This window comes from Agelaius phoeniceus, chromosome 8, assembly GCF_051311805.1.
Source record: "Agelaius phoeniceus isolate bAgePho1 chromosome 8, bAgePho1.hap1, whole genome shotgun sequence".
Classification (NCBI taxonomy): domain Eukaryota; kingdom Metazoa; phylum Chordata; class Aves; order Passeriformes; family Icteridae; genus Agelaius; species Agelaius phoeniceus.
In genome coordinates this window covers 17495995-17516069 of record NC_135272.1, presented here as the reverse complement: position 1 = coordinate 17516069, position 20075 = coordinate 17495995, and the positions used below count along the sequence as shown (strand labels likewise).

Below are 20075 nucleotides of genomic sequence, written 5' to 3'. Positions count from 1 at the left end.
CTTTTTGGGAGGGGGTAAGGTGGTTTGGTTATGCCTATTTACATATTTTTTACATAAAGTAATTCTATTGTTTATTACTTCCCCCAATTAAATGTTCAGGATGATACAGTGACATAGGAAGAGTTCACTGATCCTGTCCTGAAGAGTTTGAAGAAGATTCCATCCTAACTGTAGCCAGAAAAACAGAAGCCAAAACAAACAAGTATGATCTAACTCATGAAACAGACCAGGCAGTTTTTATATTATATTCATTACCTTATTATAGCTTAAAATAAAAAATCAGGAAGATCAAAACAGGAACATCAATTCAAGAAGACAGATATTTTCCACTCATTGTTCTAGTAATCTCCTGATAGTTCTGTTTAGCTCTATTTCCATGTATCCAATAATACAAACAATTAAGAAAGCAATCAAGAAAAATGAGATATTTTAATGTATTTACTGTTAAAGTGAATGCAAGTCAGCATTTTCAATGTTTATAGTACTCACTTAAGAAGAAATTTTAGTAACAAAAGTAGTGATGTGAATCACATGACAGCAAATTTTGCCATCAATACAATATACTTTTCCCATGTATATAAAAACCCCTATCCTTAACTGACTTGAGGCAGCAGCAAGTAGTTTAGGTGTGGTTCTGTTTTGCAGAGCTATTTCTCTCCCTAATAAATTTAATATTCACTAACTGGGTTTTGTCAGCATAGCTTTTACTTATGTTGTGTTACAGAACCAGACACTGAAAATTCAAAAACTTTGCTTTTTTGAATTGCAAACACTCTCCTTAACTCTTATAATTTCACTATGATTGCCACCAATCTCATGTTCTTGCAGATTTATTCACCAGGACTCTTACTTTAGGGTTGCAAGAATGAAGATTTAAATCATATAGGAACGACTGGCAATTTCAAAGCAAAATTAGTTGTATTAGACATTTATTTGGATAAACCACAAAGAATTTTGTTGTTGTTGTTGTTCAAAAAGAAAAAAAAATAGGAGAGCAATATATCAATAAGAAGTTGATATCTGGACAAACAGAATATAGTCATTTGCTAAACGACCCAGTACCTGCCAAAATAAGCTGTGTGCATCTCCTCTAATGAGTTCAATAGTGTCCCCAATCTGGATATGCAATGGTGGCCCATCTTGTGCTGCTGGCTGTGGGATTCCATTGTAGTTCCGAATGACTTGCATTTTTGGTAAACCTGGGAAAAAAACATTAAAAAAATAAATAACAAACAGAAAAAAAATCCCAAAAGCCAGAATCAATTTTTATTTAATGACAATCTACAGAATCTGAAAACCATGAGAGCAATCAAGCAAAGAAACACTGTGTCTTTAGCAGGTATTTGACTAAGGCACTAGTACTTAGTACTATAGCAGGCACAACCAAATAGAAAATAATCGCTTTGGAAAAACATCTCTATCCCCCTTTCTTCTTGGGGTAAAGTTGATTTCATTCCTATGGAGACTCTTCCCTGTACATGCATACCCATGGATCTCCATAGGGTTCAAACATTAAGGCTATCTTTATAGTTTAAGGCAAAGATTTCAATGATTAGCATTAAAGTCACCAACGTGAATAATCTCATCTGCTTTAGAATGCTATTACCAAAACCCTATGGCCATGATGTGAACACAGCCAGGAGAGTCAGGATCACAATTCTTTTAGATTTCTCACAACACTTTTTTCTTTTAATTTTCATGTTATGGCACAATTTCTGGGTGCCTGTAGCAAAGCCTGGATCAATTGAAGGTTTCATTTCCAAGTCAAGAACTCTAGATGCACACTAGTCCTTGCACATCAATACTGACTGCATCATAGACAACTAAGCTGTGCTGGGGATTTTTTTTTTTTTTTTAAGGGAGCAACCCACTTCTGTCTGCTTGTGCAAACAACTACAGCACTGTTAGTAACTACAGTTCAATAATCCTCCACAGGAGTGTATCAAATATGGGGGCAATCCCTGTATCTTCAGTCAGAAGATAAAACTGTAGATTACCGTTAAGTGGGTATATCAATTTCAAACCTTAACCAGGCAGTTTTTGCTTAAATAAGAGTTTTGTAATAATATATATTAATAATTACAGATAAGAGTGACAGGCTGTAAAGTCAAGGTTGCTGGGCTGCCATATTTAACATGTTTCTTGCTGGAAGGTCATCATTAACTTCATTCTAACAACAAAGGATCAGCAGGCCCACAGAAGACTTATTTCTGTTGCAAGATCACTACTGTAATTTAGGTGGCAACAAACACAAATATCCATGATCTCTGCTAAATTGTATGAAACATGAAAGAAATCACCTTCCATAATTACTACTCTCTGTATTAATGAATAAATACTAATCCTAAGTGCTGATGAAACATTAAGCAAAGTAATACTAGCTCTTACATTACTCAACCCAAATGACACCTTAACTTTTACTGTTTCTGCAAGTTACCTGGCATACTTAAAATGAGCACCTAATTATTAGTAAGCCATTATTCCACTTAGGCAAATACTAGTCATTACTTTGTTTCCAAACTGAAGACTTTCAGGCTTTCATATACTGATTCAGCACCAGCAAATGCTCCATGCACTGCATGGCAAACAGAAGTAATGCTGCACACAAGTGTCTACTGAGATCTGACAACTTTGTCCTAATGGAAGGAAACGCCCCATCAGAATCTCAATTATAGTCCTGTGTATGTGACAAGCAGACTGTCAGCAGGTACTCATCTAAGAGACATACATGGAAGCCAAAAAAAATGCACAAAAAATTCTTCACATTATAAAACCATGTATTTGGTGATTTCGTTTATCATATTATTAGTGTGAAGATAGAATATACTTAAAACCCCACCCTTAGATTGAGCTCATCAGAATATGCTCAGAAAATAATAATGTACTTTTCAATTAAAATCCTGGTGGTTTTTTAAGATACTATAGTTTTTAAGTTATTAATCATAAACATGAATAAAAGTACTTTTTATTTCTATTTTCTATGATTATTGGCATCTCTGAAAACCAGGGCAAGATAACTATGGAAAAAAGGGAGAAACTGTGCTGTGTCAACTAGCAGAATTATTCAAAAGGTAACACAAAATTAATCCTGTTAAAATGTACCATGCCCAGAACACTTGTGTAAAATTCAGTATGCTTGATTCTGGAAAATCCTATGGCAATTGTGACTACAAAGTTACCGTGGCAGATACAATGTTGGAAGATTTGATCTAACACCTCTTGACATCACTAGAAATAATCCCATCATTTAAATAGGCTTTTAGGTTACAGCCTTAATGGAGTTTATTATCTTGCTTCAGAACCCTCCTTAAAACTTATTTTTTGTAATGCCTACAGAAACTGTGATACCTACACTGCTCATTTGCTTGCTGTGGCTGGTCTCCATTATGGTGACACACAAATCCTATTTTTCTACTGGAATTTTACCACCTATTTTATCCAATTGTTGTCCTTGGCCTGCTTGGGAGTTCTTTGTGCTCAGCACTGTCATTGCTATGAATCCTCACTGCCTAGCACAATGTACGTGCACTGTCACCACTCTCACATAAACCAGCACCTGCAGTAACTGGGGTGCAGGGCCAGGATTCCAGTACACTGCAACACACAGTAATCACTGACACTGCCATGTCTTCTTCATTCAGACCCTTCTGCAATGATACTGCCTGCTAGCTTCAAGGCCATGGATAAAAAAATGCATGGATGAACAAGGGAAATGGTATTTTGGTGCTAATTATTTTAGCACATGTTAGATTTGACTCAGATTCTGAAATGTACTTTATAGCTCCAAGTAAAACAACTGAAGGTAAATTCACTCTCCAACAACAGGAGTGTCTGAGTCACTGAGGGCCATATTTCAGTATCAATAACATTTCAGTATCAATAACAGCACACATGCACACACAGCCTGTATCAAAGATAGAAAAGCAGTGAGTGCATAACTAATAGGTTTTGCTAGTTAAATGAAAATATCAAAATTACTTATCCTTGTCATATCATTTTAAACATTCTTTTAAATCAGTTTTCCCAGGAACAAAAGACTAAATGACATCTTTGAATCATCAATGAAAAACAAGTACATACTATTCTGGAATAGCTAAATTTTCACAGGTAAGTCTTCTTCTCTTCCCTTAAGCATAGAAAAAATAAATGGGGTACAGAAAAAATAATAAATTAAGGGAAAGAGTCAAGAAGCTCCAAATAGAATGTTTAACTTCCTTTTCAGCATGCAATTACAGATTTCATTATAGTAGCACAGAAAGAGTTTAGCAGATTAACAGTGAGCTGGTGGACATTGAATTGGGCAGAAATTGGTCAGCACTCACCTCCTAACATACACAAGGACAAACACTGGGGTTTGGTGCTTCCAGACCTATCCATCATTAACACACCAACCATCTCAAACAATCTATGAGTTTTACAACCTTACCCTAAAACAAAACTGTTGGTTCCAATTGTTCATACTAGAATTCTATACTCTGAGCATTTACAATTGTGCTGGCTTTGGCTGGGGTAGTTTTCTTCAGAAAAGGCAATATGAGGCCACATATGGTTTGAGTTTGTGCTGAAAACAGGGTTTGCTTGCACAATGTCAAGGCCTTTTCTGCATCTTGTACCACCCTGGCAGTAGGCTGGGGGTGCACAAGAAGCTGACAGGGGGCATGGCTGGGACAGCTGGCCCCAAATAACAAATGGATAAGCCATTCATATGACATCATGGTCAGGATTTAAAGCGGGGGAAGGAGGAGGAAGAAGGGATGTTTGGCGTTATGGCTTTTGGGTCCCCAAGTCACCATTACACATGATGGAGTCCAGCTTTCCTTGGGATGGCTGCACAACAGACCGGCCAAGGAACACGGTGAATGAAATCTCTCTTTCGCTCTCCTTGTGTGTGCAGCTTTTGTTTTAGCTGTTAAACTGTCCTTATCTGAACCCACGCGTTTTCTCACCTTAGCGTTTTGTTCCTGGCTGGGGTTAAACCACAAGAAGAATCTTCTACTTTTCAGTGTAAATTAGTTCACGGCCAACTTACATCCATTTAGAAACAGGAGCCTGCAGAGTTCTTTTCCTTGTCTGCTTTTATTTTCACACTACAGTTAAAGAGAGCAATCATACCCCTATTAACCTTCATTTTGCTAGGCTAAACGAGCCAAGTTCTTTTAGCTTCCTCTCATAAGAGACCAATTCCTCTGAGGGAGTACACCAGCTGCTTTACAGAAGTTCAGACAGGCAAAGTCTAGGATATTTTCCTTGTCATTCTTGACATTTCGTTTTTAATTGGCATATAGATTCATAACAAATACACTCATTAAGAATCCTAAGGACTTGCTGTAATTCAATAATGCAGATAAGAAAAAGTGGTATTCTACAGAAACCTGAAATGTTTTAGAGTTATTAATTATTTAGAGTATAATTATGGATTATTTGTGACAGAAACAGTATAGACCCTCTATGCATTAATTACTGAAAGGTGAGATATGTGAAGCATTTAGACACACTGCCATTGCAATGTACATAGCTGCAGTACTGACAGTATCTGACAACTGCAGAAACATAACTGGCACAAAAATGTTACTCACAAACATGCTAAAAAGAGGCTAAAATTCCAACACAAAGGACAAGATCAGGATTTCATCCATATATTATCATTAATGATAAAAATCCCATTGGTTTCCATTAAGTCAAATTTCCACATAACAAAGTTTTTTATCAGGAAACTTTCTAATTTAAAGATACAACAGAACCTGGTAGTTTCCAACATTGAAATCAAAAACAAAACTTATCCAGTTATGACACCAATAAATAGCTAAAATTTACTTGACTTGAAAACCAGGAAAAAAACCCAGATTCCTAGAAAAGTCTTCATAGCCAGGCTCTGGGTCACAGAGCTAACATAAATTAATGATCTAAATTGTAGCTCATGAGAAAAACAGAAAGCATGATAGATCAAGATTTAAAAGGTACCAATTAGGTTATATTATAGAAGAATAAAGCCTTTCATAAACTGCACCATGCATTTGAGTATTTCATCTGATAATTATAGTCAGAGAAGGAGGCTACAATTTAGAATTAACATAGTACATAATAAGTTAGAATATCCTTTATATATGAAACCAGAAAAAGTAAACTACTTGTATTCCTTACAGCAGCTCTGCATTTCTCAACAACACTGAATGACCCTCAGAGCTTCATGCAGAGATTCAAAAATGTTATTTTTTGCTAACAACATGCATAATGCACACCCTATTATGACCTCTATCTGTCAAAATTGATTCCAGCATCTGTTATTTCCAAGCAATGTAAAAGGTGGTTTAGGCTTCAGGCAGGGATCATTCTAACACAGAAAATAATGACACAGCATATAGGACAGCAGGGTTCAAAGGTGAATTTGTGGATAAACTTTATCCTATTGCCAGAAAGACATGAAACAACTTTGTCTGCATTAAACATCTCTTCTTAGTTAAATTGTAGACTTTCTTTTTCTCGATGAAAAAGTTAGCCTAGTCACCAGTATTTAGAACCTGACTGGAAAAAACCCACTAATGAAATGGAATGAAGCCTCCTGAGTTCATGAGGCTTTGAACCTGAAACAGAATTTTAGACTATCTGACAAGGCCACATCCTGATGTTTCCAGAATCTCAAGAAAACAACACTGCCTTTCATACAGGAAATGGCACAAAGGCTCACTAATTCTGTCCTTTGTTTCACCACAACAGCATTTTGGGTGTCTGTTTGGAACCTCTGAACTTGCTTTGACCTTTTTTGGTTTATATCTTTGCAGCTACTAACACAGGGAATGCAGTCCTGCTAAGAGAGAAGCTGACATTTAGTGGTTGATAATATTCCACCTGAAATCTCTGAGCAGATACATCTCCATACCTCTGCACACTCCAACCAAGAAGTGAGGGCTAAGTAACTCATGGCAGTGTCTCATGGGATTAAATGTCTGAACAGTGGGCTCAGAGTGTCATGTAGAATTTTAAAAAAGAAGAAATTAAAGAGACACAGGCAAAGGGGAACTCATATTGAAAGAAAAAATTAGTATTTACACTATGGTAAGTAAAATTACACTTTGAAGGCTTCTGATCAAGAAGCATAACTGCAAATAATAAAGTAGCAAGGAGTTATGATAGAAAGAGAAAAACAGATGGGTTGATGAGGACAGCAGTGTGAAGAACAGGTGGAACTGTTATACCCACAATCTGAGCATCCATGACACAAAATCACCAGCTTTGACACCTTTTTTTGGCAACATCATCTAGGTCCAACACTAATATTAAAAGCTAGTTAAAGGAAAGCTCTAATCTGAGCATGGGCTATATGAAAACAAAGTCCTTTGGCATTCTATGTTCTTCCAATTGGCTCTGCTACCTTCATTTTTAAAAATCCTGTTCATAATCATTTTATTGCAGAATAAACCATAAACTTGGTTCTTCTCTCTTGCATTTGTCAGGAGAGCAGCTTCCCAACTCCTCATCAGTGTCATCTATCCCCTACAACCAGCAGAAGTCAATGGCTTTGTTACTGCCAAGGCAAAACTTGTCTAGAAGGCCTTCTCAGCTGGGGAGGAGACATGAGGAAAGCAACACTACTAATCACTTTAAAAAACCCACTTACATTCAATTTCTGAGGCAGTCTATTAACACCTCAAAAGAGACTAGATTGGGGTAGGATTTTTTAACTTTCAGGCCAAGTACTTATAACAAATATTACAGAACTCACATACATGAAGATGCCAGTATAGTCTATTAAGAGCTCTCTTCAGAATGGCAGTGATTTAAATAATTACTACTACAAAATTAACACTACTAATAAGTATATACCTCAAAGAAGATATTTTAATTGAACTTTATATTCTCCCAGTTTTAAGTCATTATTTTTGTATGTCATTGTAATTAAAAGTTCTAATTTTAGATACTGATTTTAAGTCTAACATTTATAAAGTCATAGAATGGGCTGAGTTGGAAGGCACTTAAATGATCATCTCATTGCAACCTTCCTGCCATGGGCAGAGACACTTTCCATTGGATCAGGTTGCTCCAAGCTCCATCCAGCCTGGCCTCGAACATCCAGGGATGGGGCACCCACAGCTGCTCTGGGCAACCTGTGCCAGAGCCTCACCACCCTCACAGTGAAGAACTGTTTCCTAACCACACCTTTCTCCTTCCACTTTAAAGGCAAGGTGGCTGAAATGCTGACAGAGCCTGGGACTCAGGAGTATTCCACTTGTCTTCTCTTTAACTGCTTTGTCTTTGTGTACTGTTCAATCAAGTCTCACTATTGGCATATGAATAACCAGAACTCTGGAGTTTGCCACCTAATTTTGAAATCAAAAACCTACACAAGGCTGATTTTTAAAGCATGGATCAGCTACCATAAGCCTTAAGCCAACTGTTAAGTTTCTGCTTATAGAAGTAAAGCAGTCCTTTCTTCCATAAACAGAAAACTTGCAAGCACTGGGGCAATATGGGGGAAGGACATGGGGAGGGCAAAATAATCTTCACTCCAAACCACATCTGATAAACATTCACATTTCTCTTCCATCAAAATAGAAGATTTAAAGACTGTCATCCTCCTGAACTCCATGAGTTCCAACTACTGGAAAAAACATCTTTTTTTTCACAGTCCTAGCCATGCTTTCTGTCGCTGTCCTCACCTCTCTTCTAACAACTGTTTCCTTCCTAAGAACCTTACTGTGGTTTTGTGTTTGGATTTGTGGTTCCCTCAGTCCTTTACTACCTGTCAAAATCTATGTTTTGCGAGGACTCAAATTTTCCACCATTTCTTCTTAATGCTGCTTATAGAAATTGTATTCTTGGCAGAGACCTCTGCAAAAATGGTCAACCATCAACCAAAATGAAGATGTGTGGGAGGAAAAAATCTGTCTGCTAACAGTCTGATCAACAACTTGTTATGAGAAACAGAAAAACACCACAACTCGGGAAGTCGTCGTGCTTCCCCAGGTTTTGTAGATCTGATCATTAGCAAAAAGCCCCCTGGTAAATTGCTATATCTCCATTTTCTAGTTAAGATCCACACAGAACTTGGAACTACATTGCAGATCATAGTGGGAGTTCATTGCAAGGAAAATAAACAAGACTAGCAATATTATTCAATTTACAAGGCTGCTTTTGGAAACTGTATGAGTTCTGTTTTATTTCTACACATTTTTTTGTTTTTATATTACAGTAGTTTTGCTGCTTAAAGACAGTACTTTGATCAGAAATTAGAAATTTAGCCAAGAAAATCCAAAATCCAAACTAAGTTTCAGAATAAATTTTTTTTTAATTTAGAAAAATTACTCCAAGAGAAAGCATTTTCTTCACTCTTAAGCAGGGATATTTATTTGGCACATCATGACACTCATTTTAAGGAGCCTGGAAGCTCATCCCTGTGCAAGAAAAAAACCTGGCACTATAAAAAGGCTTCTGAAGAGCCATGTTTTTAAACTTCAGAAGAGAAATTCACAAGGGCTGCCTTTTAGGAAAGAATGACCCTATTCTTATTTAGATGGCCAATGACCATTTGTCTCTCATCCCCCTTAAGGGTTGTTCTGCTCCTTACTCTCACAGATTCACTCCTGAGTTTACTTTACTTTTGCGTCTCAAAACAGAAGCTAAAGAAACTCTGAAGATTTTGGGAAGTCAGGCAACAAAATGTTACAACACAGAAGAAATACAAAAAATTAGTCAAGTACACTGCTGAAAGAATCTACAAATGCTAACCCAATCCCATTTGCACAGCAAGCGTTTTCATAAGCTGTATCTGCATCTTTCAAACACTGTCTTCCCCTATAATACATATATTTGTCTTTGTAGATCCATATCAATTCAGAAAACCTGAACATGCCCTAGGCTGAGAACTTCAGATTGCAAATGGAAGAAAGTACATCTAAAATAACCAATATTTCTAGTGCAATTCCAAAATGATGTCAGTTTTTACACTCAAACTCAGGTAATTTCTTAAAAGAGAAGGAGGACTCTCTCCATGACTGCACTGAAAGCAGAGAGCTAAAAAAGTCACTTGCTAATGGTCATTGCCACATACTTTTTGTGATTCATTTACAGTGAAAACTATTTTTCCTTCACTGACAGACCTTAGTTTCCTCTTCACAGCAGGTCTTCCTCCATACAAGTGTTAAGGACAAGCTCTTGTTGGTTTGTACAATTCTAACTTCAAATGTTTATTCACTCCTTACTTGGAGTGACACAGGCAGCTATTCTTGTGAGAGGAAGGGATTTTGGAATTGCCTGGATTGAAAAGAGTCTCAGCATTTTGAACAAGTGTTAGAAACAGCTGAGCATTAAATGTTTCATGGGAATAAACAACAAAGAATAATCAGGTTCAAAAACACCGTTTTCACTTGTTTTGACAAAGTAATGAAATCTCATCCTTTTAATGTAGTCTAGGAGGTGAATTAGGGATACAAACTTTAAAAATCGTGTTGCCTCAAAAGTCAGCAGCTTCATTTTTTTTTTTTTTAAGTTAAGCAAAATGGAGTTTTGGCATATGAATTTAAAAGTGTGGTACATGTGGTGCTGCTTTTTGTAAAAGCACATGGTATGAAGATTAACCAGTGTTAATTATTGCATCTTTTAATGTGATGCCATAGACAGGCATGGCATTCTAATTCATGTATTTGCTCAAACATGTACCTGCCCCCAGGGGCCAACAACTTGCACTGGGCAGATACTACAGATGAGCTATGAAGGTGTGTCCAGACAGTAGATTACAGTGCAGCAAAAGGCTCTGAAAAACAGGGACAAATCTTGGAATATACAAGTCCATTATTCCATAGAAGTAATTATTTGGAGCTGTACTTTAAATACTCACTTACCCATGCCCAGGGATAATTCTGCAGAAAGATGAGAAAGGCTTGAAAACAGGAACCCCACTTTGGAAACTGAATTTAATACTGCAAAATGTCATGAATCTTGTACAGGACCCACACATTTTTCCTAGTGTTGAGAATTCACAGACTGAATAATTTTAACAATATAGACTCCATGAAAATACATGCCTACACCACCTAGAATCTTTCATAGGTATCAAATTTAAAAACACACATTGCTGAATATGTGCTGACATTTTATTCATCAAGAATTGCAAAAATAAGAATTCAATTCTCTTTCAGACAATTTCTTTTGTGCTCAGTATTGACTAATACCATCTGCCTCTAAGATGAAAGGCCTTTGTCTCCCATTTGTGTTACTTACAAGAACTAAATTCTCTGGCAAGAGAAGCATTTTAAATTATTACACAACGTGAAAGGGAAGAGGCTGATGCCTGGCAAAGCAGGCAGGTCCCAGCACATGACAAATAATTTTGCCTGCACGCACCCTCTTCATAATGCTGTATAATCCTTCAGCTTTTCAAGTTAAACACTCTCATGATCTTACTCTTCAAGCAATTTTTCTTCACTGTGGCCTCTACCCTGATTACAGCAGATACTTCTTTTACTTCTTAACTGATAGTTCTTAGCACGCATGCAAAAAAAATTCAGGCCTTATACACCTTCTTTGCATGCAAGCATCAATAGACAAATGTGGCCAAGAATTAAGGCATTATATTAAAGCCACAAAAAGACACCATGTTTTTTGGCTAAAACAAACCTGCTTTTAAAAAATATGCCCACTTATTTCTGGTCTGTATGGGCTACAGCAAATAAATTATTTTCTTTGAGAAAAGAGAACAAAATTTGTTTTCATAACAAAGTATTTGTGCTATAGAAGTAAAAAAAGATGAATATGTATTTCACTGTTAACACCCCAATGCAGTTAAAATTGTTTATTCCTAAATAGTATATACTTGGGATTTTGTTTTTATGCTGCACACTTTGCCTATTTGAAGTATTGGCAATCTATGAAAACAAATTATAGGAAATTCAAAATGCATCCCCATGTTGTGATGCCTCCAACTTTCCCATGAATTTGTAGTATCCCTAGTCTCAATTAGCAGATATACCTAGACAAAGGTATTCAGACTACAATGAAAATATCCACTGAGTATAAAAATAGATATCTTACATCTAAGTTTTTACTGTCTTCATTTATGCCAGCCTTTCTTTTCTAGCACAACTAGCATACGAAAAATTTTATACTATTCTGATACGGTCCCTTATATCAAAGAAAAATATTTTCAATTTTTAGTTACAACTTTCAAAATAGTTTACAAATTCAAGTAGAATAATTTTCTATGTCTATATATAATTAAGTTCTTAACTTGAAGACTGCTTACATGATGAATAAATAATAAGCTGTAAAAGGACCTTCTTTTAAATGCAGAAATGAAAACACAATAAAATAATCCATCACTTGCTCTTTGTTGCAAAATCAAGACATTATTGGTAAATTATCATAGGCAATAAAGATGGGTATCAAGTTTAGTCCCTGTCAAGACATCAATGCTGCCATAATAATCACACTGCATCTTACATATTTTTGCTTCTTTCCTTCCCTGTCAAGAAACCCTCACATATCCGCACAATAGTGAAGGTTCCCCTTCCATTTTCCGTTTCCAGTCTGAATGTGGCTTATATCCTCCAGCAAAGTATGAGATTTGTTAAGACAGAAACCATACCCAAAAGCAATAAATTCTATGGGTTGATATCCCAGGTAAGTCAGGCTGACTTATCTCACTTATCTCCTCACTGCAGCTGCCCCCCATGACCAGTTTGCTATTGCCTTACTGAAGTTATTTAGCCTGTGACTGGGTGATCCATAGATTCAAAAGAAAGGCAGTAAGGGGACACCTTAGTGGGAAAAAATGCCACACCTTGTGGTAATAGCCTGTAGTTACATCAAAGAATCACCAGAGATCAAACTGACACCAGCAGAACACCCAGACTTGGTTCTTTCTCCCAAAATACTGCCCTGACAAAGAATACACCTCAGACACTTAAGAGCATTGGCTCTTTGAGCTTAGTTGATCCTTCAGTGTTTCTCAGGTGCCTGAGCCTTGTGCAGAGCAACACACAATTACAGGGTTTAAATCAATACCTCCAGAAAAGGACAAATAACAAAACTGGCATACAATGCACAGGAGCAGTTAGAGCTTTAAGTCCCTATCATTAAGCCTCATACTCTTTTCCTTTTCAGCCTTTCTTGTCCCCATGATAAAGCAGAAAAGGGGAGGGTGAAAATTATAGGGCAACATGTAGGGTCTTCTGTAAAGAAGAAATAAAGAAAAAAATGCTGAAAATATACCAGCATTAAGTGAATTCCAGAGTACTAAAATGATCCCTGCCAGTCACAAGAAGACTGCTACTGCCAGAAATGTAATGTTGTTCTGGAAGGAAAGCTGTGATCCATACATGCAGCTCTTGTTGTACCATATTTCATGCTATTTGTTGCTGTCAAACCCAATTAGGGAAAAAGTTCAAGAAGAGTAAACATCACACTTTATTGTCAAACTACAAGACAGTGCCTCATGCTGCCCCCTCTCCACATGCCCCATTCCAAACAGGCTGGTTAAAGAATAACCTCTACGGTTAAGGGACTGAGGCACCTTTTCAAGGTATCAGATAATGAAGTTACTTTTTAATTCCCTGTTGCACACTTAAGCTTAAGAAACACAAGTTCTAAGAAGAGCAAGACTGAACATGTCTTCTATTTATTTGCAGGTCAGCAAGAGCAACAATGAGGGCTCAACTCCAAGTTCTTTCACTTAATGCCTAAGCACCTTACCTTTTTTCCTGGATAAACCACATCTAAGGATTAAAACAACCAAATAAATAGATTCTACCTAAAAATCATCAGATCAGGTCTTATAATGTCACTACTTGAACATGCTAAGTACCGAATAAATTCAAACATTACATCGCCAAGCCGCTAATTATGATCTGCAAGCTATTTCTTAAAACAACTCAGTACCATAAAAATAAGTGGTTATATGTGAGAAACTCTGTTGTAATCAGTAGATGTCTCAACACAAATATCTGACAGCTGTACAAGACAGACTGGTAAAGCCTACTATAGAAACAGAATTTACAAGTATATGGATAATATAAAGACTACAGTCAGGGACATGGTTTAGATTTCTTTAAAGCAGACAATGAAGTAGGATTAGATATTAATGTGGATTAGCAAATTAATTTTAACAGGACTCACAATGAGGCTCTCTTCCAGTTTACATGATATAAGAGGAAAATTTCCCCCCCTGCCACCAATAAATAAACAACAACAGGACAGGACAAAAAAGGCTGGAACAACAGTTTTTTTTCAAATAGAAGGCAGTGTCCAGAAGAGTCACCTAAAGGAATCTGTGCTTAGCCCTTCCTTGTTCAAAAACTTAATAAGCATTATTAAAATGGTAGTAAGTGGATTAAGACTTGGATAAGGTGCAAAAGTGTTTCTTTAAAAAGAACACTACTTGCAAAGGATTGAAGGAAGATTTCATGAACAACAGGATTCAAAATCAGAGAATAACTCTGGCTGGAAGGATCTTTGGAGGCCACTTGGTCACACCTTCCTGAAAGACTTAAAGTAACATATGGATTGAATACTCAGACACAATGATGGAGTGTGAAACAGGCATCATCACAGAGACGACAGGTCTCAGAATAACTGCCAAGTATTTTTTACAATCAGTTCTTCAATATCACAATCAGATTCTGTTCCGTACCAACTCTTAAGAAATTTCTTGTGGCAGACACAGAACTAATAAGACTGACAACTCTTGGACCTAGAAGCCCACAAACAAGCAAACAGGACGGTCAGACATACAGAAGAGCTTCTGTATCAGCAGAATGAAGCACACAATAGCTCTTCAGGCTGGAGAACACATGACTGGAGGGGATGTGACAGACCACTCATGAGTGGCATAATAGCAACCAGGGAAAAAGTATTCATTATTTCCTTATTTATTAATCTTTTTCTTGAGCCAAAAATATACAGGAGTCAAAGCAACAGGTAGCAGGTTAAAAGCAAACAACAAGATGTGCTTTATTCACACAACTAATTATGAGAGTGACAGTTAAAGGATGTTGCAAAGATTGGTTAAAAAAGTGCTAATGAAAATAGATGGAAGGATGGAATATATGGAAGGAAAATTAAGAGCTAAGGAACGAATACACAAGGTAAGGAGGGAGGTACCACAGCACCTTACCCCAAATTCCATCCTTCAGCACCCATTTAATTGGCTGCTGTTGGAGGGATCTGAGCTAGCTTGGCCTGCAGCCTAGCTCAGCCTCATTGTTCCCTTCTCTGGCAATCTCAAAGTGGTGAGCAGATTAAAAACTCTGCTGAAAAGCAGCATCAGTTTCTCAGGATCTTGCCTCTGGCCTCTTCTACCAAGCTTTAAAACCTTCCTCAGGCAAAAGGCAGAGGCAGTTCTGGGAGCTTCTCTTGTGTGAATTTTCAGCAGTCTTTTTTCTCCCATGGGATGGCTGCTTTCAATTTTACAATGTTTCCCAAATTCTTTGTGTGAGAATTACTTTGAAGTAGTGATCAAATACTGATTTAGTTAAATGAGTGAGCCACAAAAAAAGAAACCATATGCTTTAGAGTACTGTTAAAATTCAGTTACTTTTGACTATTTTTAATCATTCATTGCCTTATTATCTTTGTTTTGCCTTCTGAGAATTACAACACCCTGAAGATTAAAATCAGATATGAAACTAGATGGGTAAATGCAATAGTCCTCCTGAAGATGAATAAGAGATTTGTAAGTCCCAATAAATTTTACCACATACCAAGCAATTCACTTCCATTTGCCAAGGTAAGTAAAGGCAAATTTGGGCCACACAGCACAGGTCTCTTCCTTTTTTTTTAAATAGTGCTGCACTGCACTACTTTTGTATGTGTTTAAAACACAAAACAGTGTATTTTTTTGTTTTACTGATCATACTTGTATGCCCATTTTGTCCACCTCTACTTGACCTTTTCTTTTTTTCTTCCTGACAACTTCCATGCAGTTATGTCTGAACAGTGATGTTTTCCTTAAATAGTTGATGCTGAGTGTTCTTATGCAGAAAAGGAGAAAGATACTGAAGGATTTTTAATCTATCTCAGCTTAAAAGTTATGTTAGTATATGGCTAAGTATGTATTGAACACCATTACTTCTCTAAGAGAAAAATGAAATATTAATTGCTTAAGATATAGAGACAGTCCCAAAAACACATCCAGTAAGACAAAAGAGTTTAAATCTCTCAACTAAGAACTAATCTTGCAATCCAACCCGACAAGGATGAAAGAGTTTGACAAAATAAATACATTTCACCCTTTGGCATCTGGGTCTTCTGATGTTTAATTAAAAGAAAAGGCTAAAGGCTATGTTCTTCTCTGAATGTTAGCTCACTGCTGAGATGCCAAGGGGACAGCACCTTTCAAATACCTCTCCCCAACAGGAATATAAAAATAATTTTCATTTAAAATAAAACAACCCAAATAAAAATCATTAAACAGCATTTGAAATGCTTCATTGGAAGACAAAACTCTGCTTCACCTTCCAGAAACATATTAGTGGAAAATTTCTTGGTGCAAAACATTAGACATGTCCTTTCTTGTAACACAACAAAGATGAATTCATTATTTTGTGAAGCACTGCAGAGGAAAGAAAAAAAAAAGCAAAGATCTTAAATGTAATACATATTTTTAATAAATATGTGAGATAAATTAATTTGATCTCACAAATTAGGCTACACAATTCAATGTGTCTCTGAATTCACAACCATTGAGGCCCAGCTGCAAGAACCTGAGAGAATGTGGGACCACAAAGAAATTCACTGACTCTGGTCTCAAACACCAACCCCCATCCCACCACTTGATGTAAAACATGCTCAAACATGTCTATCAATACCAAGAGATGGTCAGGCTAGAGCTGCAATCCAAGTCCCTCAGAGAGCTCCAGGATTCCACACTGTGTCAGTGAGCAGCAGCACATCCCTCCTGCCAAGGAGTGCCCTCCTTGCAGCAAGTGTGCTCCCAGCTGCCCCCCAAAACCCATTCTGACCCGCAATTCCTCTGCTCCACAAAGATTCCTAGAGACACCTATTGGATACAATAGAGGCACCTTGAACAAAGTGCTTAGATGCTGTGTAAAAAAGGAAGAAGTATCCCAAGCTGAATAAAACCCAGCCAAAAGTTAAATGTGTCACGTAGATGTAAAATCAAACCTTGTTCTGTAGCTTGCTTAAAACATTAGCATGCAGAGAAGTCCTAAGTTACTCCGTAAATCTAATGCTCCACAAACATTATAAAAGACCTCAAACTTTGTCAAACAACTATTTCTTCACTAGAGAAAGTTTTGTGAAACATTTCTCTTTGCTCCAGTATTCCTCCTGGCTTTCCTCAATTTAATTTACAGTCACACTCATTTTGTCCAGCCATTAAAACACATCACGTTCCATGCAAACAGTATCTAAAGCTGGAAAGAATGCCATATGTATATTCTAGTTTTTGAGGGATTGCTATTCATTTCTACATTTTATTTACAGGAAATGTAATTAAATAACAGTATTACATGTATATGAGAAACACCAATCAAGGGATTTCTTGAGTCTATACAGGGATTCCTTTACCAAAACAAAAAGATGCTACTTGGTCTAATTCATCCTGATGAAGACAATCCTAATAAGGAGATACTATCAATGACATCAGTCAACTCCTCATGATATACAGGGGGCTTATTTAATGCTTTTTTTGATAGACCTTTTTCTACAGCTTAAAACCAAGATAAATTCTTGCTCTCAACACTGATATTGATGGCCAGTTAGTTAATACTGGGCCACCAAAACCACAGCCAGACTCCCAGGTAGCTGCTGCCACTGTACAAGTTCAGAAATAAATTCCTGAATGCCTGTTTTCAGCACTGGGCTTCACGCTGCAGAACGTTATCTTTTCTCATCCATGAAACTGGCTATTCTCTATACTGTGCTGAATGAGAAAACAACAGTCAATCAGGACTACTGAGGATGTGCCTGGATAGCTCAATGAAACAAGAAAATGGGTGACATGCTTCAAATTCTTAGTTAAAGGGTAGCTTTATCTATGACAACTGCATACTTGCCAAAGAATTATCTGCTGGTTGGGAAATCCCAGCATTTGAGTTTGAGCCAGATTTTGCTTTTGGCTGGGCATACGCTTGGAGTAGCACTGAAATGGAAATCAGAGTTAGACTTGCATATCACAGAGCACACTGCGTAAGAATTTGTGCAAATATCTCAGTCTAGTATGCTTCATTCTTAACAAAAGAAAATTTAAACTGCCAATATGACACTACCCCTAATTTTTACTCCAAAGACAGGATGCAAACACTACCACACTACACAAACCCCCAAACATTGTTTCACTGCTTAGTAATCACACACAACGTAGTTAAAAGATTCCAAAATCCAACTTCAACAAAATATGAAGCACAGAGTAGCTTATTTCCCACTACATCTAATGAAATAAACGTAGCTCCAGTATTGTACTTCTCCCTACACAGACTATTAAACACAGCAACAGTTGTTGCTGCTTGTTTAATGCATATACTTCAGGCCCTAAAACCAGTGACTCTCTTCAGATCCCAAGGGGTTTTTAATAATCTGTGTAAAACCAATATCAGAGGATTCACAAAGCAAGTATGGACCAGACACTAACCAGAAATAATACCTCTTTTTAAAATTATTATTTCAACTTCGAATTTGTGGGCTGAAAGATACACTTTCCCAAGCTATTGCACTGTATACATGACTTGCTAGTATTGTTTCCCTGCATCCCAAAAAAGTTTGGGATATTTTACTTATATTTGGGATATTTTACTCAAATATTTTACTTTCTGTGAGGGGAAAAATATTGGTTGTGGCCCTCTGTTCAGAACTGAAGCTTTCTAATCTTTATTCCTTGCTTATAAAGAAATCAGTTGTTTAAGAAGTCAGAACATGCTCAGCAGTGATCTTTCACAGATCAGATTTTGAGTTTAATCTACAATGAATCTTGACTATAAGGCTTCAAGTATTCTATTTTTACCAAGTTTATCCTTCGGATATGAAATATACTTTCACACTTCTAGAGATTAAAATTCCAATGTTTATATTAGCAGAAGTGTTTAGGGTAAAACCAGTTTCAAAAACACTAAGCTGTGAATCTATCACATTTAGACTCTTTATACCATAAAAAAGAAAGACAACAGCAAACATACACTGTACTATTTCAATAGCTGAGAAAGACAGTAATTTTTACTCATATTAAAATAAATATAAAGTTATTTCCATTAAAAACATTGGTCAGATTGCATCATCCTTCTCAAGAATTCTCACAATAATTGGTGCTTATGAATATACATATGAATGCTTCATTTGTCATTTATGCCAATGGTGTATTTTCCATGCTTAAACATATTCCCTACATGAGAATAAAATGTCATAATTATCATTTCACATGCCCATTCTATGCAAAAACTGACATCAGTCTGATCACTTATCAAATGTATTTAAGCAGAATCATGTTGTTTTACAGTCACATGCAAGCTGTAGACCAAATTTTCCTTGGATTTATAGCTGCAGGTGTATTCACCAGCTCATTTCATCGATGGCCTTTATTATCTCCTGCTTAATCAAAAGCAAGGTTATTTAAAACCTGTCCCACTAAAGTTTAGTAGATGAAGTAAATCAGGAGGCTCTCTGCAACTGGATTGCAGGCTGAAGGCCTAGTGCATAGTGTAAAGACAAAGCCCAATTTTGTAGGATTTCCAGTCTTTTCTTCACCTGTACAGTTTCTGCACAGTGTTCTTTTTGTGCACATATTTTTCTCATCACTGCTTTCATTTCATGGGAATTTCTCTGACTCATCATCCATTAATCATTTTTTCTTCTACCTTTCTTTCTTATCCAGCACAAAGCAAATCTCAAGGAGGAGACTGTCACTGTCAAAACTTTTAACCCAACTTTAAAGAAACAAAAATAAAAAAGCTATAAACTAATTTATTGCCTTTAGGGTACCTTCAGCTAAATAGGTTCCTTCATCAATAAGCTTTACCTGCAGAAAACAAGATATTTTAATCCAGAATCCTCCCATTGTTTTGTTTAGACCATCCTTCAACTTGCACTGCTTCTCATCAAATTTGAATGATTTTTCATTCTGGGCTAAGCTGGGT

The 20075-nt window shown here is 36.7% G+C and overlaps 1 protein-coding gene across 2 annotated transcripts in view; it reads right to left on the bottom strand.

Annotated features, from left to right (window-relative positions):
• The window catches only part of VAV3 (vav guanine nucleotide exchange factor 3), a 147698-nt gene that overhangs the window by 26766 nt on the left and 100857 nt on the right, over window positions 1-20075 (bottom strand). For both annotated transcript variants that reach the window (XM_077182118.1, XM_054638054.2), the window contains exon 20: window positions 1063-1199. In XM_077182118.1, the coding sequence (XP_077038233.1) occupies window positions 1063-1199 (137 nt within the window). The remainder of the gene's footprint in view (window positions 1-1062; window positions 1200-20075) is intronic.